The following is a 24,886-nucleotide window of genomic DNA, read 5'->3' as shown; positions in this document are numbered from 1 at the left end:
GGAAAAGCTTGACGTGATGGAGTTATGTGTAAAGAGCATGTGTAGAAAGAAATTCGTGAGCACAATAGGGGACTTAGCCTAGGCTCTGTTTAAAAGCTTAACAACCATTAACCATACCTAATGACTGGAACAAGAAGTGCTGTAGCGTCAGTAAAATTGAAATTGATTCAATATGATATTCATTGCTAGGTGTGAATAGGCATGAATGATGAATCTCTTTTTTATAGGTAGTACAAAATTTACCTTTGTACGAATTATCATCGACTTATCATAGATACTTACAGCCAGGAAAACCACTAAAATATTATTATATAATTTGATTTTGAATTTTGATGCTGATTTAACCATGCAAAATAAATCTTTTATTTAATTCCAACTTTGCTTCTCCTATTTTCTGAGTAAACAACAACAGAAGCTTACCTTATTAAATCATTGTCTTATTTTCTTTTCTATGTATCTTCGCTTTTTATCCACACTTATGACGCTCACTCATCAGCAACTAAAAATCACACAACCAACGAGCAAAATTATCGGAAATTAAATACTTCAATTAGAAGGCGTGCCACAACGTAGGCGGCGCCTAACCACGCCTGTCACATGCGACCCACTTCTCGTACAAAGTATTAGAACATGATGAATATACCACTCTAATGCTATACAGTTTGTGACCTACATTGTACGCCACACCCTGAGAACTTGCCTTTCCTGGTACATGGTTCTGGCACTTTTAAAAGAATAGCGGAAACGGACTGGAAATAAAAAATTTCTACGATTCTATAAAGGAATTAATGCCTAGTTTACCTATGTGTATGGCTGTTTTATATTTTATATACGTAACTGATCACAATATTATGTAGAATTGTATAATGTGGATTGTAAGAGCCGCGGTGGGGGATTTACCATTCACTGGTCACTTTTTTGATAGGCAAGGGATAGGCATACTATGTACTTGTATATAAATTATATTTAATAAAAAATACGTCTCATCTGGTAACAAGATCGAGAAGGCCGATCATCCACATGACTGTCTCCTCTACTATTCGATGAGTTTCGGTAGTACCAAGTGATGGCTATCCGGATCAAAACAATAAAAATTTGAACTTCAATTTAATATTTATCTAATTAAATGTGATAAATAATATGTATAGGTACCTATACTATAACTCAATGCTATACTTAGGCTTTTTTGCAGTCTCATTTAGGGATAAATTGCAATAGACACGGGTACCTAAGCCACAAAAACTTTTATTTTTCTCTTAGCAACTTCTTAATGCGACAAAAGATAAATCGATAACGATAATATTACATATTTGATCCAGTCTACGGACGATATCTTATATATTATGTACTACCTACAGGATTTAGGTGTTTATAGCTGCCCAAACTCCGAACTGGGATAAAAAGGCTGTAAAAAATCTAGTCACTAAAAATAATGTAGCTTTCTCTTGGCGGAAGAATTTACAAAATCGGTTGAGTTTGTAAGTATTTTTTTTACCTATGCTATATATAATTAAGAGGAGGCTCCCTTTTTCATTTCTGGCACTGAGAGACCGGTTACGGTACTAGACGCTAATATACCTAGCCGTAATAAAGTTGAATATCGCGTGCGCTCTTTGATCGCGTTCTAGCTCGAAAAGTAAGTCTCAATTCTTATTTCGTTTATAACTAAAGTAATAATTGATCTAGAGAAAAAATATCTTGGTATTCGATAGTAAACTCTATTTTCTTACTGTTAACATTTATTTTAGACATAATGTCCAAGTAAATCTTTAAAAAAATGTAATAATCCTTAAGAAAGGCATAATTTTTTAATAAAAAATGAATCGAGCGAAAATGTTACAATTACGTAACTGTCTTGTAGACCGAAAGAAAAAGACCCAATAAATCATATACTAAAGTTCCATTTTGATTGTATGTGTGCCTGTTTCAGAATATGTAGGTATGCAAATTCACATAAAATTTAGGGAGCTTCCCCTTAATGTAGAAACATGTAATCGTTCCATAGTCAAGATCAAACATCAATATTGCGGTCATCAGGGATATCTCACTTAAATAAACAGGTACCATGTAAATGTTAATTTAAAAAAAAATTGGAACTGCTTTGATGAAGTAAAATGTAAAGTCATAGCCAATAAAATATAGTTCTTCCATTTTATAAAATCATAGAAAATAGAAATACAAGACAAAAGAGCTAAGCTATTGTAATTCATCATCATCATTATCATCATCATCATCCCATATACGTTCCCCACTGTTGGGACACGCCTGTACCCTCATAGGAGGCCTATGAGGGTACAGGCCATAATCCACCACGCTGGCCAAGTGCGGGTTGGCGGATGACACATGTCGCCGAACTTTTGATTCTTCGACACGTCGCGTCGCGTCGGTTACCTTAGGTTTTCTCACGATGTTTTCGTTCTCCGTTCGAGCAGTGGTGATGTAACAAACATGCGCAGATAAATTGAAAAATACATACATTTTAAATTACTTATAGCGGCCGTACACGGACTGTTCGAGCAGTTAACGGCTGAGCGACGTACACGGCCTGCTCGAGCGGTCGGTCGTTGACTGCTCGAGCTGTCGCTACAAACCGCGCAGTTGATGGCTTGAAGCGGTCGCGACGCCCGACGCGACGGCTCGAGCAGTTCAGTTCGTGTATGGCAGTGAATGATTGTCCATAGTTCATCGCGCGGCTTCAAGCAATCGGTCGCAACTGCTTGAAGCGGTCCGTGTACGGATTCATGAAATATTAATAATTCGCAGACACAAGCATGTCATGCAAAATGATTGTCTAGATTGTGCATAACATTCACTTCGTTTATTATAATGGCAACACTCAATATAAGCGCGTGCACTCTGTTTGTTGATTGGTGTCAATCCAATTCAATATTTTTGATGGTGACCAATCCCAAGAATCCAAGCATACAGTGTCAAAATGTCGTCAAAGGTGTAGTCGTAGCAAATATTTTTGCGTTTAATTTATCGTTGTTCAGGCACTCGTGTTATAGTATAAAAATAACTTTTTAAAGTTAAACGTATTTAAAACTGCGTATTTACTTTTACCAGGTAATTTTGTTAAATTACAAGCTTAAATTTGATTTCATTTCCTGTGACAGATGACCCCTGCAAAATGTTTTTTGTATTTGTAAATAAAAACAAAGCAGGGATATCAATATACTTACAAGAACTGGTCTAATCTTTTTAGGTCGATGCAATTTTTTTCTTTTATTCTTATTGGAATGTCGAAACGGCGTTCATTACGAATTTTGTAGTTGAACTGTGACTTATGGAAGTGAGAGTTTTGCGATAAATTGTAAAATAATTTGTTTTGATTAGAAATGGGCGATGAATTGGACCCCTGTGAGTGCCTTTGGAACCATGAGTTGGCAATGCGACGCCTCATCTCTCTGGTAAGACGACTTATCTCCTGACCTTGTAACATTAATCAGCTTTGTGAAATTAAATGCCATATTAGAATAGTGGTCAAACGTAAACTATTAGTGCACATTATTATTTTCTAGTACATTTCTGTTTATGCGTAGAATATAAGCTTGTATTAAATATTAATATGTAAGTAATGTGGTTCATGACAAATTATTTTCCTGGATTGAAGTTTATTTCAATCATTTAGTTGTAGCAAATAATAACACAGCCTTATCCTTATCAATATGTGCCGTTTTACACAATCATTACATACTATGGTGTACTAGCAGATCCAATGATGTAATGTCAGACTAGCTGCGCCCTGTAGTTTCACATGTATTTATGGTTCTTTATGTTTAATCCTAATTCCTGTGGGAATATCAGCATATAAAGTAGCTTAAGTTAGTCCTTATTATATCAGCTATGTGACAGTGAAAGTGAAACTCCCATCACAAAAGACAAGACAATTTGTACCTAAAACATGTTTATTTTAATTGTAATATTAGATAAATACTCCAATTTTATTATTGGTATACATTTTTCCATATCCATTTGAAATAATAAAAAAAGATGTGTGGCACTTGGGGACTGCCGCAGTAAAGCTATTGCATAGCATGCCTTCAAGCCACACCTCCGAGCCCGTCGGAGTGGGGAGCGTGAGGTTTTTTCGTTACGGAATTTCTCGATTCGGTCCCCGCGCTCAAGGCCCGAGATAGAAGCTATGCAATAGCTTAATATTTCTTGTGTAATAACTGTGTGTGTAATCATATATAGTTTTAATCATGCTTCATTAATTGATCAGTCATGCCTGCAGGATTGATGGTTTCAATTACATTTGTGCCTTTTTTTGTATTATTGCAACTTTTAATGTATATATGTAATCAATTATTTACCTTTGTTTTACATTGCTTAATAAGTATAAAGCTTTTCATTTATGTGGAACATCTATTTAAAAATAAATATGACACCATTTATTACTCTTGAAAACAAACTAGTGACCTTCCCCAACTTGGCACATTTACAGTTTACACAAAATGCAAAATTGTATTCTCACAAATCTGATTATACCTAGTTCAGTTGTATAATTTATTCCTATCAAAATTCCTTGTAATCATCGTTGATATTATCCTTTAAGACTTAAATAATTTTAGCTATGTAAGTTTCATTATTATTAAATCTTACTTTATTTATACTACATTTCTATTCTACATGTCACTTAAAGGCCAGCAAAGTACGACCATCAATCTATTGTTTATGTTTGTAACCACTTAACATTAGGTGGGCCACACACCTTAACTTACTGCCCCTACAACTGCCATGAAAAAAAGAAATAAAACAACTATAATCATGTGTCCGTAGCTCCGACAGGGCCAATCATACTGCACAGATGGGGAGTGCCTCGAGCAACTGCCAGGTCTGCCGCAGCCAGAATCAGCGAGCAACAGCTTCCTCGTCATGTTCTTGATGATGGCTCTCGCGCTCGCGATGTATATGATACGCCCGAGACGCAACCAGATACAGGACGCTGCGAAGCCTTCGTCCAGCTCTCATGTGAGTAAAATAACAGCTGTTTATGTATTTATCATATTATATTATGTATTTTATTAGTTACTAACTGCGCACTGCACTTATATTTGACAAATAAAAGTAGGTATATTTTATCCTATTGGTCATAGTACAATGTTCTATAGCTCTAAACATTGTAATCTGACATAGACAACCTGATAAATATGGTCCGGGAGCCAGCAGCAGATTTTATGACCAAGTTCCTCTCAAGCGGTAATTAGTAAAATGCATCAAAGTATAGTATTATGAAGCCTCGTGAACGTCAGCTGGAGCTCGGTTGGGGGGAAGAGCAGTTGTAGCCTCCCGTATCAGCTGACGGTTTTTCCACCAAGATACAGCCAGCTGACATATATATTTATCCACAGTTACATATAAGCTATCATCAGGTAAATTTTTGTTTGAGAGGAAATAACGGAAAATGAATTTTTCTTTAAATTTAACTTTCATGTTCGAGACACCAGCTGACGTATAATACACCATGTTGTAACCAGCTGACTATTTTTTTTTCGTTGAGATATTGGGTTAGCTACAATTTGACAAATTTTTAGCTGAGAGGAAATGAATGAATGAATGTATTTTTTTTCCTATGTGCGTGGGAGGCTACAACCGCTCACCCCCCCAACCGAGCGCCAGCTGACGTTCACGAGGCTTTATAATACTATACTCTCATGCGTCTGACGAATTATCTCTTGAGAGGAAATAGTTAACCAAATTTGCACCTGGCTCCCTAACCAATAGATGACAAAAGCAATTTTTCATTTCAAACCAGTCCTGAGATTGATAAATTCAAAAGCGGGACGATCAATCAGTTAATACATTTTATCCTGTACCTACATAACTATCATGGTATCTCTGTAATGATTCATAATAGGTTATCATCAACCTAGAACATTGCAAACATGTAATGTATTATGTTTTATAAATGTATGAAACCTGTAGTTAAATAAAACATGGTTATTTGTTATCACTAAAACATTTCAAGTGGTATGGTATGACCATTTAAAACAAATGATAAATACATTAATTATACTAGAACTGACCGCAAATTATTATTCACTTTGTAATTAGCATAAATTACATGTACTGCATAATATAATCCCTGAATTTTTAGTGTTGGTAACTTTTTTCCATACCACACTATAATATCTAGATCAACTTAAAAGGATTGGAGTATCGAAAAGTTATTAAAAGTAATACTTTAATAGTTTGTTTAAGACCTAATGTAAAAGAAAGAAATAAATAATTTTGAATTTTTGAATAGTATATAGAAAGCATGGACTAATAAATATATGAGTATATTGAGTATATTAGTCTATGATAGAAAGTATACATGAAGCCCTATTTGTGTAGTAGCGCACGTAAAAGAATCCGTGCTGTAACTGCGAATCAATTTAATATGCTACAGCCACAGATCACAGAAACTATGGCTACAGCAGACAGCACCACAAAATTCGCCCAATAATTTTAGTAGAACACTTTTCGATCGAAAAGATTTAACAAAAGTAATAAATTGAGAACAATTCCGAAAATGTTAATGTTTCAATCGCGTCAGCTCTAGAAATCACACCCAAGAAATATCAAAAGTCATTAATATCCTTGGCATCAGAAACTTCCTTTCGGACCGTCTTTTCATAATACTAGAGTATGCATACGTTTTTTTTTTATCTATGTCACAGATCAAGCTATCTTATAAGGTCTGTAATACAAGCATATATTTCATAGTCCAACAGCTGTGCATAAAACAAAAATAACAGACACGAGTCGCAATATTTATAAACAGGAAGTGTTTGTTGCATTTTTACGTGATCGCCTTGCCAACATCACAACAACAAAGCACGCACCACTTTCTGTTAGCAATTCATTTGCATAATGACACTTTTATTATTTAGCTATTCCCCGCGGTTTTACCCGCATTGCTCTACTCCGCTCTTTTTGTGATATATAGGTAGCATATAGTCTTGCTCGATAAATGGGCTATCTATCACTGATGTCATTTTTCAATTTGGACCCGTAGTCTCTGATATTAATACGTTTAACCAAACAAACTTCAGCTTTATATTATCATAAGTACTTGTACATTTTTGTTTAGTACCGTTATCATAAATTAAAATAAAATAAATTATATGTAACATTTTACATAATACGACATTGAAACAAGTGAAGTTGAATAACAAATAATAATTATTCTTTTGTATTGTTGTATATGGCAGATGGCTCTCACCTTGAACTTATTTCATTACGTGACCTTGTTAAGTTGTTAATTGATTTGTATTCCGATTTCCTTTTACCTTCTGATATGATATAATCCTTCCATCCATTGTTTTTATCGATTGTTTCTTATCAGTAGGGGTTTGTTTTTTTTTTATATTTCTTATAATATAAATATTAAAATTTGTATGTTTGTCACTCAATCACGCAAAACAACTGAACAGATTTTAAATCTAGGCAGAAGAGATTATACAGAAAAACCAATACGCTGTTTACGCTGTGTAGTAACTGTTGAGGGTAGTTTCGTCGGTGAATACACAGACGAAAATACAGGCATGCTAAAAATAATGGAAGCCTTAGGACGTATGTTGGCGTCCATCCGAATATATAAAATATTTGAAATATATATTCTCTAATACAAATAATAAAGCTTATTACTAAGTAATATCATCCAGAGACACAAAAAAGAAAGTCCTGTCATAAAAAATAGAACTAACCTGAATAGACCATGTAATAAATAAAATGTTAGAATGTTCGATGCGAATGCCTTCATTGTAAAACACAATTTCATGGTTATATGCATATTAATTAATAATTTACACGAAAGTATCGATAAAACATAAAACGTGCTAATTGTTTCTGTAATTTTCCTTGCAAAGATAGTTAGGTAGAAGTTAGAGATATTTTTTTATATGTGACGCACCTAGACCTGAATTGAAATTGTGTTGCTAACTTTGAAAATATTCGTTTCACACCCCATCAATATTTATTACATTTTAAAAAGAAACATTTTTTCCAGGACCGCGATGGAGCGCCACCAACACCGCCCCGAATTTAATCTCTATTGACAACACAGGTTCGTCAAGCCAACAAAATTCGAATATATATTATGATATAAATATATAATAGCGATCGCTTAGAGTTCGACTTATAAACAATAATTATATTGTATTAAGTATAAGTTAATATAAGTGTTACAAAAACTTCGACTAGTACTAATTACTGAGGATAACATCTTGCCTTTATTGAATTTTAAAATATTTTAACTATCATTCCATATTGTTTTATATCTATCATACATTATGCTTTGAAGTCACAAAATTAACTTGTAATTGGTGCTATAATTTATTGAGAATTTGGTCGGAATTGACAAAATTTTTAACAGATTGGCTGTTAATAAATGTTCGACCAATTTACAATCACAATGATGAAAACATCACAAAGACATTGTTAATATTTAGATCTGATCACTTTGGTCACGACTCCATTTATTTTTTATTTTAGTTTGTGCACTTTTTTTTTGCTTGATTTGCACTTTTAAATGTTCGAATACATAAACCGGCTACTCACCTACCAGCAGGGGCAATATTGGAATTGCACCATTAATTGGCTCCTTATTTGTGATGTGCATGCAGGGGCAATTTAGAGAACTGAAATTGCCCCGACCGCCGTGCAACCTAGATTGTTTCAATATTGCCCTTGCGGCAGGTACGTGAATAGCCCGCTTTACTGTAATTACCAATGCAAACAGTTTGAAGGTATTTTCAGACTTGTGATATTCCATTAGATTGTAGTCATGTCTCACGGGATTGGGTTTAGTTCTATATCATTTATTATTATATTATTATGACATTATACACTATTGATTTCGCAATTATTATTTGAGATTGTATTAATTATTCAGAGAAATAAAAAAGTTAAATAACATTGTTGTTTTATTTTATTTCTAGGCTGCTATAGAAAATATGAATTTTTTAAAGAAAACTACACAATGTATTAAAATATAAATTTATATTTACATAGTCAAAATCTTGTGTACTTCGAAAGATTTCCCTAAGGAGAATCATGTATTATTTACTTTTTGTAAGTATTATTTATTGAACATTTTGAAAGAAAAAGAAACATGATATTCTGAAATAACTATTTCACATTGTGAATTTTAGAAAAACATAATTGCTTGCTATGCTTGTTTTTTTCATTAATTATGAACTATAGCTAGCTAAATATTTAATATTTAACGTCAGACTCATACAGTACATTTGACTGTACATTTAAAAATATCTCTGCTGGCGATACAAAAATAAATGTCATTTACAATAGAATTTTGACAAACCACCTCTCACGGGGAGGTGGTGGTCTCTAATCATGAATCCTGTATTCTGTCCACTTCACTCTTAACCTTTTTCAAAAGACTACTTATTTTCTTATACTTACCCACTGAGTTCGGAAGGTTCTCGAACTGAATGACGTCACAAATGTCTTTGGCGAACTTATCGTCACTTGGCAGTTTCATGTATGGCGATACGATGTTCATAACTGGTGTACCGTATTCAGTAGTTTTCACGATACCAGTTCTCGTGTCAGGAGTTTTAGGGACTTCTGTCTCATTAGCAGGCTTCTTTTCAACTACTGGCCCAGTAACAACTTCCTTTTCTACTATTGGCTCAGTAACATCTTTCTTTTGAACTTCCGAGTCATTGGGAGCTTTCTTTTCACCCTCTGGCTCATAAGGAGCTTTCTTTTCAACTTCTGTTTCATTAACAACTTTCTTTTGGACTTCTGACTTATTAGGAGCTTGCTTTTCAACTTCTGTCTCAATAACAACTTTTTCTTTACCTTCTGAGTCATTTACAACGTTTTCTTTATCTTCTGACTCATTAACAACTTTCTTTTCAACTCCTGTCTCATCAACTACTTTCTTTTCATCTTGTTTTGTTTCTTCACTAACATTCTGAGTAACTTTACAACTAGCTTCTTGATTTTCGATAATGCCAACAAATTCAACTTCAGACATATCTCCGGATAGGTCAACTTCTTTCACATCTGTGTCGGTGCTCGAGTCCATGGCGATTTCAGAGTATTTTATTGCGTCTAACAGTTGACGCTTTTTAGCCTCTAGGTCGTCTATCGTTGGACTATTTCGTCCACTACTTAGTATTGATACCTCCTAAAATGTGACAGGAAATTTATAAAATTAAGTTTTACAAAACGATACAACTACATTGTCGATTTTAACTTCGTTTTGACAGAGATAGACCAGATATTTTGACGTTATTATGGAAAATTTAAAAAAAATAATCTGAATTGACGTAATTCATTTGAAAGTCACGTAAAATTGATCCTGAAAACATAATTCTATACCAAAAAGGTGATAGACGCAATTATCTTTCACTTTTACTAGTAACAAATACTTTTATCACAATTCATCTACTTTTATCGCAAATCAAAATAAAAATAAATAAACTCACGTCATCATCATCATCAATCGTGATCAAATCGTCCTCCGGCACAGGTATATCTGTCACTTGTACTATTTCAATGTCGCTTTGCGATTTGTCAGATTCTGTATCCTTATCTTCAATCTGAATGGTGGTAATTGGTTTGGGGGATTCGGGGGGAGGGGAAGATGGCGGCGGGGGGAGGGGAGGGGGCTCGTCGTCGGGGAGGGGAGGTACGGACGGGAACGCTGTGCTTTCTGTAAGTATATAACATTTAGGAAAAGAAATTGCATTTCATACTTGCTAGTGATAAAAATAAATTTGAATTATGAGAATGATAACAGTACTTATAAAATTTTTATATATAGATGAAATTTTTTCGAAAAACTTGTAATTTTTCCATAAACCATTGATGAAATTTTTTCAAAAATTTTAAATTTTTCGTAAGAAAAAATAAATGAATTTCGGAGTTTAGATAACCTATAAAATCAAATGCACAAAAAATACCATCTCCACTATCCAATTCCATTTCTGCTTGACCCTCCTGTATTGAATTATTATTGGACGAAGGGAAGAACGTTAGTTTTTTCCGCTTATACGCCTTCATAGCGTTGGGCGCTAACATTTGTAACATCACCATTTTGCTGTCCTGATCTGACATTGGCGGAAAACCATAGAGATGACCTTCCTGAAAAAATAATATTTTTGTAAATAAATAATCCAATCAAGTAACTATAAATAAAAAGTAATTATAGATTTTTTGAATACATGACTTTTGAAAAATTTCATTAGTGATTGTTGATTTTAAGATAAAAAAAATAACACAATTGTTTTTTATTTTTTTTGTGTGTTTTAAACATAATTCAGACGTCAAATTCAATTGAAATAAAAAAAAATAAACATTTTATATGCAATATAAGATAACATACCTCTTTGTATCTTGAACTAGCTGGCACATTGAATCCTGGAAAGTCTAGAATTTTCTTAATATCAAACTTGTCCTTACATCCCGGCTCACACACCTCACCTTCCTCTTCATCAGGATCTTGAATGGCGCGTCCCTAGAAAGATTTTCATAATATATGTACTTTAATATATTGTTGATTTCAAAACTTAATTTTTAAGTTCAAAATATGTGGAGGAATATTCAGAAAAATTTTTTAGATAAAATTAGAGGAATTACCTACTATTAATAACTCAGCCCCCAGAATCACAGATACAATAGAAAATCTATTGTGTCGTGGACCGATTGGGCCGTTCGGGACTCAATGGGTTAAAAGTTGACATAAAATATTATGTGGAGGGATTTGATACATATATGCATGTTTATGTGCAAATTCAAACTTGTAATGATGGTTTCAGTTATAATTAACACAGGCTATGCCTAGCAAGAGAGCCAGAGCCTCATATCCAATATTGTGCAATCAAAAGGTGATTTTTTTTTTAATTTTTTCACAGGTTAAGTATAGAAATTTTAAAGACTAGTAAAAAAAAGTTAAAATAAAGAATAGAAAAGCATTAATATCCATTACAAATTGGTAACTTAAAATAAATCTGAGCAGTCAAATATTAATTGTAATAAAAAAATTCGTGTGGCACTGCCGCGGTAAAGCTATTGCATAGCATGGCATCGCTGTGCCGGTTGGAGTGGGGGGTGTTAGGTTTTTTCGTTACGTAATTTTTACATTCGGTCGCCGCGCTCCAAGTCTAAAGATAGGTAAAGGTAAAAGCTATGCAATAGCTTAAAAATAACTTAAAATATAAATCATAATAAACAACTCACAGTAGAATCAAACATAGTAATCCCAGAGTGAGAAATCCTTGCGTCCTCCAACCAACCTGGTGGGTACCCTAGCATCCTCATCCTATAGATATGCATTGGAATCTCATTCCGCTTCAAGCCCAGTGCATTCCGCAGCTGTCCAGATATCCTACCAGGTATCAAGTGTCCGTATTTCTGTTCATCTTCTACATGATATCGCCTGTAAAGTTAATAAGTTTATATAAGTATTTGCTAATTAAAACTATTATTTCTTTTCAATATTGATGCTTCAAAAAATTGATGTTGAATTTTCTTGTATACCCTCAAAATTTTACCTTTTATACTTACTTAAAAATATAATAGCTATATACCTTTTTTGAAATCTACCATAATAGGTTATAGTCCGGGATACATCGCCCATTTTTGCAAGTGATTACTATCAAGCTAATTTTTCGTGAGTAGCTTTATTTTGATGAGATGCCCAATAATTTCATGTACGAAACTCTCGATTGTGGTAGCTTACAGAGGTAACAAGGATAAAAATTTTTGATTTGACGGTTCTCAAATATTTATTACGCAATTTGTAGGACAATATGTCTGTTGAATTATATAAGTATTAAATAAGTGAAAATAAAAAAATCAGCTGGTTAGTAATCATTTATGATGACTTCGTTATCGATACACATTGGAAAGGGGGACTCTTTGATCAAACCATAGATTTTGTAGGATAAATATTTTTTCGAATAATTTAGATAATTATCTTGAGATTGAACAAAAAAAAAACATTCAGTTAGTAATTAATATTTGAGAACCATCAAATCAAAATATTTTATCCTTGTTTCCTCTGGTAGCTACCCCAATCGAGAGTTTTGTACATGAAATTATTGGGCATCTCATCAAAATAAAGCTACTCACGAAAAATTAGCTTGATAGTAATCACTTGCAAAAATGGGCGATGTATCCCGGACTATTAAAGAGGAAGCCAATATATAACATGAATACAGATGCAAGAATTTATTCTCCAAAACTGAACTCGAAATTATTATTCTATTTAACTAATAAATAATCAACACTGAATTACCCAAGTTTCACACCAATATTCCTTCTATTTTCTGCTATTTTTGCATTGTTTCTTGGCAGTTTGCATTCTCTAAGTGGATGTGCGCCCTCACAATTGAAGCAAGTGGGTCCCCTTCTCAAAACTTGTGGAGCACTTTTATCAGTTTCCGTTGTATTGGAAATTAGTTGAGATGCCTTATCAAGAAAATAGTGTAAATTTATAAATTTGAATGCCATAAAACCGAAAATAGTGAATGAGCTTTTGAAGATGTCTTAAGTATTTTTATTATTTTTTTATATTATAGATATTGGCTTTATCAATGACTCTGCTGTTAACTCTTCTAAATTTAATAGTATAAGCTCAATATTTTCTTATAGGATCAGATACCTGTCTGTGAATATGGAAGTCATGTTCTAATAAGAAATATATTTTGTCAAACAATAAATCTAGGTTTTAATAAATATTTAAAAGTGGAATGTGTGCAATTTGCTTTACTTACTCTGCATAGTTATAATAAATTTTAACAGCATTTGAGCAATTAATTCTGTTATTATTAATATACTCACCTGTTCATACATTGGTATGTCAATATTCATGTCTTGAGGGTCTGTGTCAACAAAAAACAAATTGTCTTCTGATGCTGGTACAGGTGGTTTCTCAACCTCTTCCTCACTAAAGTCTTCTGGCCATATATCTAACTCTACGTCTGTTTCATTACCATCAGAAAATGATTCCGTCTCATTTAACTTGATCATCTTTAGCATGAAGTCCTTCAACTTCTTCTTGTACACTTTCGCCATTGTTTTGTCTCTAAATCGTACACTTACTAATGGTATTCTGTTCTCACAACCAACGACGCCCAAGTCACTGTTAGATACAGATGCAGGGGAATCAATGTCAATATCTTCATTAAATATAATTGTCTTGCACATTTCAGGATTCTGTCCATCTTTAAAGGAGCCATTGAGTTTATTTTCGCTGGCATCAGTGGAGTTTTTATTCTCTAAATTATTTTTTAAACCGTCCGCTTCCGTTTTCCCTCCATTATTTGTGATTCCATTATTTATGTTTTTCTGATCAGTATCATGGGGCGAATCAATATCACTGATTTCGATAACCGAATCGCTCTCGTTTAAGGAGTTTTTAACACCCTCACTCACTTTATTTTGCTCAGTACATAATATCTTACATTCTTTACCCTCGTCGTCGGTACTCAAATCTTCATTATCCAATTCGTAAATTATATTGTTGACTCCAGTTTTTCTTTTCGCCATTGCCAATAATTTTCGACATAAATAATAACGGCTGTGTCTTTAAACAATGGAAATAAGTTTAATTTAATATTGTAAAAATTAAAATAAGTTTATAATACAATATTATTATGACGACAATACGACATTGACAAATTTTGACATTGACAGAGCGTTGCTTTGATCACGCTTTGATTTCTTTTTTCTTAGTTGGAATATGGATCGGCTCCTAGGTATTTTATTTAAGTTACGATTATTGCTATTTGGGTTGTATATAGCTGATTTTGTGTTCTATAAATGTTTAATATTGTCTTATATTGTCATAAAATATTATCAGATTCTATCACACTCACTTTAATGAAAGACAAAAATAAGAATAAAATGATGTGAAAGGTTTTTTTTTTATATTCTACATAATGACATTAGGTTTTATTCTGTACACACATATTATGTCCAAAATATATGTCATTAATTGCCTACTGTCAAGCAAATTCATCGTTCAAGTTTCGTATAGGTTATGTTTTCAGATTAAATAATAATCATGTCTTTATTAAAACTCGTAAGATCTAATACAAAACAAGTATTTGTTAAATATAATGACACTCAAGCTTGTATAGTTTCATGTAGAAAATTAAGTATTGTGCCATCCGTTTATGGTAAGTTACTAAAAGGAAGAATTGTTTTTAACAATTTTATTCATCAACAGTCTATTATTTAATTAAATATTAAAATTTTCAGATAAAGATAACCCAGCACCGAAGTTTTTTTCATCGGGCGTTCAAATTCTTTTAAAAAGATTAACAAGGCCTGATTTCGCTAAAGTATTCCGAAAAAGAACGAATGGCAATGTTCCTGTGCTGCGTACGCCTATATACAAGTTTCTAACGGACGAAGAATTAAATGTTGAGAGACAGAATGCCAATAAAAGCGCAGATAGATTATTGCAGATGCCTCCTGTGGTTAAGGTGACATTTTTGATGATGGAATGTTTGTTTGCAAACATTGAAACAGAATTGTAGTGTGTATATAAAATAACAAAATATATCATACCCCTATTTGCTGTTGTAAGAGTCTAAGAGTATTAAAAATATTTGTTGTTGTAGGTTCTTGAGCCATTTGAAGATGTTCTTGCAAAAGATCCTGCCTTAGTTGGATATGATAATAGCACATACATGTTCACAGATATCACTTTCGGTATTGATAATCAACACAGAATTATTATACAAAGGTTTGTAGGAAAATTTCTTGGTATATCTTAAGTCCTTTAAAAATCATCAAAATCACTGATCTTGACTTTTTCCAATATCCTGTCTTAAAAAAATTATGAAATACCATCGTATATTATTTTGGATATTATTGGAAGTTGAATATTTATTTCCATCAATGTGCATTGACAATATTATAAAATTCATTTTTCATTCATTCACTATTATTATTTAAACTTCTCTTGAACAAATCTATTATTACATGACAGAAATAAACTAATTATAAATATATTTGATATCTAACTTGGTAAACATCTTATCTTTTCTTTCCACCTTATAGAATTTTAAGTCTTTTTATTTGTGTATAAAATTTTCATCAGGGACAATGCATTTCAGGAAACCAGATGGCACACTGGAAACTTGTGATCGAGACATCAAGAAGAGACTGAATCAGGTTATTATTCCTATAAATCTTCTCTATAATGCAACTCACATAAGCATCCACTGAAACAACTGAATAGAATTTATAAATATTTCAGGACAATTTCACACACGGCACGATCTGATCCCATACCAAGCTTTCGCTTGTGTTATGGAAACAAGATGGCTGATAAACATACATTATATACTTTTAAATAAATACTTATATAGATAATAATCAACACCCATACACAGAGCAAACATCTATGTTCATCACACAAATATTTGCCCCGGGTGGGAATCAAACCCACAACCTCTGGCTTGGAAGGCAGGGCCACTACCAACCAAGCCAACTGAATAAATAAAAGAACTATTTATGTGTGACATGCAAAACTTTAAAGAAGTTCATTTAAGCATGTTTAAATGTAAAATAAATTATAGCAAATTGTGGTCATCATTCCAATAACTCATTACTGTTTATTTTAAACTAAAAGATAAATTATATTTACAGATATTTTCCAATAACTCATTACTGTTTATTTTAAACTAAAAGATGAATTATATTTGCAGATATACTTTCCAATACCCGGCCGTAAAATACGAGAGCCAAAGGTGTTTTCGGAACAAGATAAATTCGACAGTCTCTTGGAAAGAGAGAAATATGAATACATATTGGACAGAGCATGTGTGCAATATGAACCAGATGAGAGGAAATATCAAGAGATTACCAGCATTACGTATCAACATGTTGATATGAATAGCAAGTTTGATTTATTGAGGTAAAATCACAGTATTTGCTTTAAAAAAAACATAACTTTATATTGATTTATTATTATTTTTTGTACTGCATTAGTTAGTATCTATGTTCATGATTACAGAGAGTATTGACCCAATCTCCTAGATTTGCTTTGCTTTTTTAGTAAATTAATTTTAACTTTTTTTTACCTAAAATGTGTATGCTAATACATTTAAAGAATATAGTGATTTTTCTAAAACATAAAGTTAATTTTTTTTTTCCAATTTGAAGTCATTATCCAAACTACCCACTTACTTTATTTAATTTGCACAGAACATAAAAAAATGAATCGTAGAAACAATCTATATTTTTTTAATGCATAATTTATATTTCCAGATCAACCCGCCATTTCGGTCCACTTACCTTCTATCTCACCTGGCATCACAGTATGGACAATTTAATGCTAGAATTGGTACAAAACGCGGCGATTCGTGAGGCAGTGTTACTGATTTCGTTGCGACACGCCATACATGCTGACGTTTCTAACGGGGAGGAGAGTAATGCTTTGGTTTCCGAGGTAATTTTGTGTAAATTCAATAATAATTCAAAACTAGGTAGATAGTAAATATGGCATTGTAGAAAGTAAAGATACAGTATGATTAAAACTTAATGGCGGCTCGGAACATCGTACGATCTGATGCGCAAAAAACAATTTTAGGTATTAGCGGGACATTAAGAGAACTGTGCGCACCCGCACCCGCACCTACACCTAACTTCCGAACCGCCATTAAGTTTGAATCAAACTGTACTAATATTAATTTTAAAGCATTTTTTAAAATCATAATTTTATATTTGAAAAAACTTTCTTTCAGATCATACCAAAACCTGTTCAACTCACCAAGCCAGAAATACTGACTGAAGAGGATATTAAACTAGATACCAAATGCACAGATATTGTCGATAAATATATCAAAGATTCATCTGCTATGAAGAGTCAGCAGGCATTAGCTCTGCAAGGCTTTAGAGAGTACTACCAGCAAATGGTCGACCTTAGTAGGGGTCTAAAGAAAGCCCATGGAACAGCTTAAATTATCGTATTTGTATATATAGAAATAATTAATAAATGTTTAGATTAAGAAGTGGATTTTTATTGAATAACCTAATTTAATGAAACATATAATATGCAACAGACTTTTTAATATTTTTGGTAAAGATCCATTTGGATTTAATTACATTTGATGGTATTTTAAGCCAACGAAAAAGTTTTGATGAACTACACAACATATGTCATAGGTTTATTAAAAATAATGACGTCAACATCGAGCTTTTTTAATCACGCTGACATATTTTGAAAATGCCATTTTATCGTAAACCGCGAAATTTTACACCTTTATTAATAGCGGCTGAGAAAAAAGCTGTTAAAAATGGACGACATCACGCAATTTTTACGTCTCGATTTGATAAGTACGTTGGCGATTGGAAGGAGGATTTAAAAGAAGGTAATTATGTATCTTTAAACAGCTATATTATTGTAAACACTGTTTAGAATTGAACGCATTATTTTTCGTTACTTTAAAATCTCACAACTCAATACAATTACGGATTACCTACTTACTTATTTAGGTACATAATTATTATTTGCACATGGAGTTACATCTACTGGATGATAGAACTGTAGAATTTATATATTATTTGGAATGAGCTTGAGTAGTTTTTCGTAAACAGCTTTCAGCTTTTCTCGGTCTTTCGAAAGTTCGTTAGTTTCTATATTAACAACTATTTTTTTTTAGTAGAATGGCTATTGCTCGATGCCGAACCTTTTTTATTAAAAAGTACTTCAGATTTGCTGTATTTTATAGGGAAAGGTGTATTCGTAACCTGTACCGGAAAATTGTATGAAGGCGACTGGTATAAGGGCTTCCGGTAAGACAGACATATTTAATTTCTTTATATTAATAATTAATATCTCAAGACTAAACAACTAAAAATCGTAATATTCATAGGCATGGCTTTGGAGCTCTGAGTAATAAACTTCCAAATGGGACTTACAAACTCGAGTACAGAGGAGAGTGGGTGAGAGGTAAGCCAGAGGGCGCTGGTTGGCGATATTATGAGAATGGAGATGTCTATTTTGGTTTCTGGAAAAAAGGCTTTAGACATGACTACGGCAAAATGTGGTATGCAAATGGAACATTTTACGTTGGCTATTGGAATATGAATAAGAGGGAGGGTCTCGGAATGTTTGTACAAGGTACTCATTAGGCTGTTTGGAAGTGAGAACCGAACTTTTGTAGGTATTGTTTTAAACGAACTTGAAACGAAAAGTATTTTTGTAGAGAATGGCAATCGTTACGAAGGTAATTGGGAAAATGATACGAAGAATGGTATCGGAAGATTCTATCACCTGCACACGGGTCAACTGCAAGAAGGCTGTTGGCAACATGATATTTGTGTTATGTCCAAGATATCTGATATTGAAATACGACAATTTTGTGATTACCCTACTGAATATGCTATACCTTATGTAAGTTTTTGATATTTGAATGTTATATTTAAAATTTTAAAGCTTCTGAGTACTTAGGCAGTAGAATTTTTTCTTCCCTGTCTTTAGAGCAGTGAATTGAACGAATTTTTGCAGGTGTTTAGAGTCTCCAAACCCCGATCAATTTAATTAAACTGTAATTACAGGATTCTTTACAAGATTCGAGACGGATCCTGGAAGAAAGCCAATTTTGGTTAGAACAAAGGCTGGGCGTTATAAAAAAACCACTGAAAGATTGTATTGATCAGATGTAATGTATTTCGGAACTTTTACCAGATCATTAATTTTAATAATCGTACAAATTCTTACAGATATATTATACAATGTAAATTTTAATAAATTCTTAAATTAAACTCACGACAGGTTTTTACTGTCATTTGTATATCACAGCATATTTCAATAATAACACTACTTAAGTATCCCTTTTGAACCAAAATTACTATTTTAATCGGTTTATGTTTAGTGTTAGGTACCCAAAATTAAGTAAAAGATGTATTGACTATGAATTATGATTGCTCTTAATTCAGAAGTAGATAGTTATCTTGCAGAAGGTACTTTTAATGTCAGGCCCCTTTTTACCATGATCGGTGTTTGGGCATTCTAACAATATTAATAAAATAAATATATTATTGAAGGTAGGTCGTCACTCCATAAAATAATAATTACTTATATATAAATAATTACTTCTACATTTACAAAGCTTTGTACTAAATTTATATTACTCGATTTTAATCGTCACAATGGTCACAGGACGTGTTCATAACTTTCATTGGAATATGTCGTTAATTTACATAATAAAGCAATCGTGCCTACAGAATATTAAATATTGTTCTATGACGTCAGGGAGGTCCTGTTTAGCATACATAATACCTAATCATTATGTACATAATATGTATATATTATATACCTCCTAGAAATTTCAAATTATAGAACCACACAAGATTGACTTTTTTATAAATTGTCTGAGATTACATTTTTAACTTTAAGCATTTTAATTAAGTACTTATATTGATTGATATTTGTCATTACTGGCCATTTTAAATTGATTCTCAATTAACATATTACTCTGTCTACACACATAATATAAGGAAGACTTATTTCCTCAAGTGCACATAATGCTTTTGTCTTACAAGATATCAAGATTCAAGGCTTTTTAATTAACGTCACATTTCTCTAAGATATCTTTAGAAGGGCTGAATTGATTTTCATTGAATAATATAAAATTCAATATTACGAAAACCATGAATTAAAATACAAGTTATTAGTGATGCGTAGCAATATTATTCAAAAAAATTATGCGGATATTGCACTTCTATTTTGCTTTTACAATTTTCTAAAACTGTATAATAACGTCATGTTTTGTTAAATCACATTGCAATATGTACATAATATTTTATACCTATTATCATTTTTCAATAAATTTCTAAGAATATTTTGTTTAACATTAAATTAGTTACTAATGCCCAAGAGAATTAAATAATTATAATTAAAAATAGATACTTAAGAATAAATTTAAGTTAATAGTTATTCATCAAAGAATGATGATGATATTTCAAGTTAAATTCCCAATATTGTCCAACCCATAGGAAACAATTTATTAAAATAAAATAGAGTTCATTAATTTCTCTTATGTGATTATAGTACCTACAGGTAAATTAATCCTACATATATTCGTTTTGAGATATGAATACTGTAATTCATTTATGTCAATGATAACTACTTATTTAAAATAAAATCTTATTAGTCGTAATTCTGCCATACACCAATTTACACATAATTAAATAGAGATTCAGTAAAAGTCCAAAAAAAGGAGAAGTAAAAAAGTTAAAATGGAAATCTATTCATGTATAACAGAGTTAATTGGGTTTAAATCTTGTGCAGCAATACATTAGCACTTAAGTACCTAAGGTTTTGCATACTGCATCTACAATAACAATATAAAAATTCAAAATTCAATACAGTATAAAAACATTGCAATGTTAAAATAAAACTAACAATCCCATAAAAATAAATAACCAGGCTCAGACAACCCGAGCCTGATCTAACAGCGACATATTATTCATACGCGAGTCATGGTCGCCCAATTCAATTTGTTCTTTAAGAAATTCTAACTCTTTTATGCCCGAAGTGACAACTTCATACTTGTGTGTCGCCAGTGACATATAGAAATGTATTGCAAACGCTAAAAATATGATCATTACGGGTATCAAGAGAACGCAAGCTGACCAGGCAGCCGGCGGACTGAGATCGTAGAACTTCACCCAGCAAAGTATTGCTATTTCTACTAGGAACAAGATGAGGCCAAGGAGGGTCGAAAACGCCCACGCTATTTCTATATACCAGTGCAGCCTTTCGTGTGGAGATTCATGTACAAGTGATATGCTGTGAAGGTTCCCGATAGCTTCGATGTTTGGTAATATGCAGGTGCTGATCATGAGGGCCAGCATGTGCACAGCCACCAGCAATGTGGTACAAACTGTGAACGCTACCAACATACCAGCTGGAACATTTGTTGGTGTGTTCAATTGTACTTCCACCATGGCAACCTGTAAGAACAAAGAAACATTTAATAATAGATACAATTTATGAACTAGGGTCAGTTTTTATAAAAGTGACGTTTGTAGAGAAGTCTATAAAAGTAACCCCTTAATTCTATGACTTTTACACTCACCGCGTCGCAGTTTATAATATGTATAAGTTTCACAAAAGGGGCAATATAATATGTTTAATGGGAAACACAAAATCAATAAACCAATAAGTTATATTTTAGAATGTTATCATACCATTTCCATTTGCTAATTCTGTACACATTTATTTATTAATTAATTAACTTATAATGAAGCATTGATTATAAAACAAAAACATACCATAGCAAATCCAGATAACAGTGCAGATGTTTTACTAGATGCCTTCAGTTTTGCTCGACTCAGCTGTAATTTCCTCCATGATAAATATGCTGGTGTGTGAAGAGCATCATCTGACTGCATCGCTGGTTCGTTAGACATAACGCACTTGTGCTGCTAATAAGAATATATTATGTACTTTTAATAATATACGTAAATTTCACGATTATATTGCACTGAATAAATAAATAATACATTCTTCTGAATGAAATGTTTTGCATGACAAATCACAAAACAAACAATTCGCTTCAATATAACATGATAGATGACGAACAACATAAAATATCACTATGATATAGTTCTGTATTACTTGTGATGGATGAATATTGTAATAAATTAAAGTTGAAACCACAAAACACAAACAGACACCTTAAATACCACAATTATATGTTATTTATAAACAAACAAAGGATGATGATGTATGAATATTAATTGTTATGAGGAAATACACATATTAGTATAATTTTAGAGAAATGATATCTAAAACTGAAACTATAAGTAGGTTCTACAAATGAATGCATGAAACTTAAACCTTATATTATTTGTGTTAAAATAAATATTTAATCCCCAAACATATATTAATAATACGGTAATTTAACTTTAAATGTTATGTAAAAGGTATCAATAAATTTGGTTACTCTAAGGGCCGATTTTTCCATCCATAGTTAAAACTTATCCGCCCAATAAAGTATTATAATATAAGAGCCCACAACGGCCAGATTTTCCTTTCTTTCGGAAAGTTGAAAGTTTCTCTGTATATGTCTCCGATACAGATAAGAACGACTAGCGATTATCAAGTCTGGGTTGTGGTTACTTTGGCAGGAAACAGGTAGTAAGGGTGTATAAAATTGTACCTAACTTTCATTATAGTTTAAAAGCTAAATTTTATATATGTTACTTGGGGACCTATAAAAAGACATTACCTTAAGAGCCAGACAGTTTTCATGGTTCTTACATCTAGCCAGACACATTTAAAAAATAACTAACATATTATCATCAAATTCACATAACTACCTAAAAGCGTAACAAATATGAAATAACCCACTAAAAACATTAGTTAACTATAATTATTAAAAAAATAAAAGTATAATATATAAGTAATAAAGTTATTACTTATCTTTTACTTAGACTTATGTTGATGAAATTTCACGTATCCCGATGACTTTTTTATTGTGTCATCGAGATACGTGAAATTTCATCAACATAAACCCCCGTAAAAGACTGGCTACCATCATAAAACATTATAAATATTAATACTTGAAAATTCTTGTAAAAATAAAAATGATTTAGCAAAAACAGGTACTACAAAGCAAATGAACAATGCCTATGCTCTAAAATGTACATATAATAATATAATACAATTAAATCTTCACCATTAATAAAGCTGTTTATGAACCTGAATGACTCCCCATTGCTTTAATAGTACTAAAAAAACTCACATTGAAAGTGGAACTATTCTCCAATGTTCACTGCAAATCAATTTTTAACCTTTTTAAAGATACCTGTCACTTCTCTATAAAAATAAATAAAATACATTAAAAGTATATAAATTAAAATGAATAAGTATTAATGATTCTTAAAAATTGAAATAATGAATGTAACTGGAGCAACTCTTTAAATATGTAAAATGATTATCATGAAATACATTAATTATACTGATTAGATGTGAACAGTTGCAGTACTCTTAATTAAAACGATTAATTGTGTACATACACAACGGAAAATATGTTGGCCAACGTTAGCAAATTAGTTTGAATTTAGGATATTTTAGTATCATACCTTGGTCAAATTTGGACACCAATTGTTAGAATGACTGTATCGACTGGGAGGATGCCCGTAGTGATAATTATTGCCGACAGTACTGGCTGACCAAACCGACATACCTAAACAAGTGCACGATAGACCTTCAAGCCGACGAGGTCACTTGATATTACTACGTTTCCATACAAATACAATATATGACAACTTTGTACAGTTCCGATAGTTTAACAGTTTCTTAACATAATTAGAACGGCTATCAAATTTGCAATATCACTACAGTTTGGAAAAGCTCAATAATGTCTTTAGTCAAATACACTTTTAGTTTTTACCATTACATACACGATTCATCACCAAGCTTTATGTCAAAGTCAAACTTTTAGTTTAGGAGTCGTGACATTTGACAGTTGACATTTTTTTGACAATATCGGCCCGGCAGTGAAACGAACGCTTGTCACTGAGCTCAGACTACATTTTAATATAAAAAAATAGACCTAACTGATAACTCATATTCAATTTACAGATATATGCTTAAATTACGTTATTCATAAAATTACACCCTTTAAACATTTTCCAACGAAAAAGTTATAAAACTAGCAATCATTACTTTATGAAATCTATTAAATATAAGATGTTAATAAATACATCATTGCAACTAAAGCGAATAGATCTAACGTTAAAATATGAGTAAAGAAACGATTGAGTATTATTTGAATATTTTCCTCTACAGAAATGTCGCATAGCGTAATATATGTTATCTGTTGAATTGGGATCTAACCTGTGGATCTAACGAATCTAACGTTGCCATTGCGCTCCGAGTATCCAAACACCAAAA

The 24,886-nt window shown here is 32.3% G+C and overlaps 5 protein-coding genes across 12 annotated transcripts; 3 read left to right on the top strand and 2 right to left on the bottom strand.

The window, feature by feature from the left end:
* Window positions 1-2,898: 2,898 nt before the first annotated feature.
* LOC149906083 (small integral membrane protein 14) lies at window positions 2,899-8,904 on the top strand. Its single transcript, XM_090105144.1, has 4 exons — window positions 2,899-3,066; window positions 3,337-3,410; window positions 4,783-4,974; window positions 7,997-8,904. Exons 2-4 carry the CDS (start codon window positions 3,339-3,341, stop codon window positions 8,033-8,035), a joined length of 303 nt encoding a protein of 100 aa, XP_089961270.1. The 5' UTR covers window positions 2,899-3,066; window positions 3,337-3,338; the 3' UTR covers window positions 8,036-8,904.
* A 65-nt stretch (window positions 8,905-8,969) lies between these two features.
* On the bottom strand, window positions 8,970-14,634 carry LOC149906082 (uncharacterized). Its single transcript, XM_090105143.1, has 7 exons — window positions 13,804-14,634; window positions 13,259-13,431; window positions 12,199-12,397; window positions 11,345-11,476; window positions 10,923-11,103; window positions 10,446-10,672; window positions 8,970-10,144 (listed from the first exon to the last, which is right to left on the bottom strand). The coding sequence occupies exons 1-7, from the start codon at window positions 14,509-14,511 to the stop codon at window positions 9,341-9,343; spliced, it is 2,424 nt and encodes an 807-aa protein (XP_089961269.1). The 5' UTR covers window positions 14,512-14,634; the 3' UTR covers window positions 8,970-9,340.
* A 326-nt stretch (window positions 14,635-14,960) lies between these two features.
* Window positions 14,961-17,987, top strand: mRpS22 (mitochondrial ribosomal protein S22). The gene is made up of 7 exons (XM_090105476.1): window positions 14,961-15,143; window positions 15,226-15,452; window positions 15,591-15,715; window positions 16,089-16,146; window positions 16,683-16,891; window positions 17,245-17,425; window positions 17,721-17,987. The coding sequence occupies exons 1-7, from the start codon at window positions 15,029-15,031 to the stop codon at window positions 17,934-17,936; spliced, it is 1,131 nt and encodes a 376-aa protein (XP_089961602.1). The 5' UTR covers window positions 14,961-15,028; the 3' UTR covers window positions 17,937-17,987.
* Window positions 17,988-18,202: 215 nt separating this feature from the next.
* Window positions 18,203-19,644, top strand: LOC149906080 (MORN repeat-containing protein 3-like). The gene is made up of 5 exons (XM_090105318.1): window positions 18,203-18,347; window positions 18,708-18,771; window positions 18,852-19,099; window positions 19,185-19,372; window positions 19,537-19,644. Exons 1-5 carry the CDS (start codon window positions 18,203-18,205, stop codon window positions 19,642-19,644), a joined length of 753 nt encoding a protein of 250 aa, XP_089961444.1.
* On the bottom strand, window positions 19,624-24,408 carry Orai (calcium release-activated calcium channel protein orai). 8 transcript variants are annotated; one of them, XM_090105311.1, is made up of 4 exons: window positions 24,073-24,408; window positions 23,733-23,806; window positions 22,258-22,410; window positions 19,624-21,936 (listed from the first exon to the last, which is right to left on the bottom strand). In XM_090105311.1, exons 3-4 carry the CDS (start codon window positions 22,393-22,395, stop codon window positions 21,412-21,414), a joined length of 663 nt encoding a protein of 220 aa, XP_089961437.1. In that variant the 5' UTR covers window positions 22,396-22,410; window positions 23,733-23,806; window positions 24,073-24,408; the 3' UTR covers window positions 19,624-21,411. The 8 variants fall into 8 exon arrangements, with proteins under 8 accessions (XP_089961437.1, XP_089961438.1, XP_089961439.1 ...); XM_090105312.1 differs by having other exon boundaries at window positions 22,258-22,407; XM_090105313.1 differs by having other exon boundaries at window positions 23,733-23,762.
* Window positions 24,409-24,886: the final 478 nt, after the last annotated feature.

The sequence above is a fragment of the Colias eurytheme genome, chromosome 9, assembly GCF_061535395.1.
Source record: "Colias eurytheme isolate Ceu_HAF_F1 chromosome 9, ilColEury1 Martin Lab GWU primary, whole genome shotgun sequence".
In the NCBI taxonomy this organism is placed as follows: domain Eukaryota; kingdom Metazoa; phylum Arthropoda; class Insecta; order Lepidoptera; family Pieridae; genus Colias; species Colias eurytheme.
This window is presented reverse-complemented; position numbering and strand designations above follow the sequence as displayed.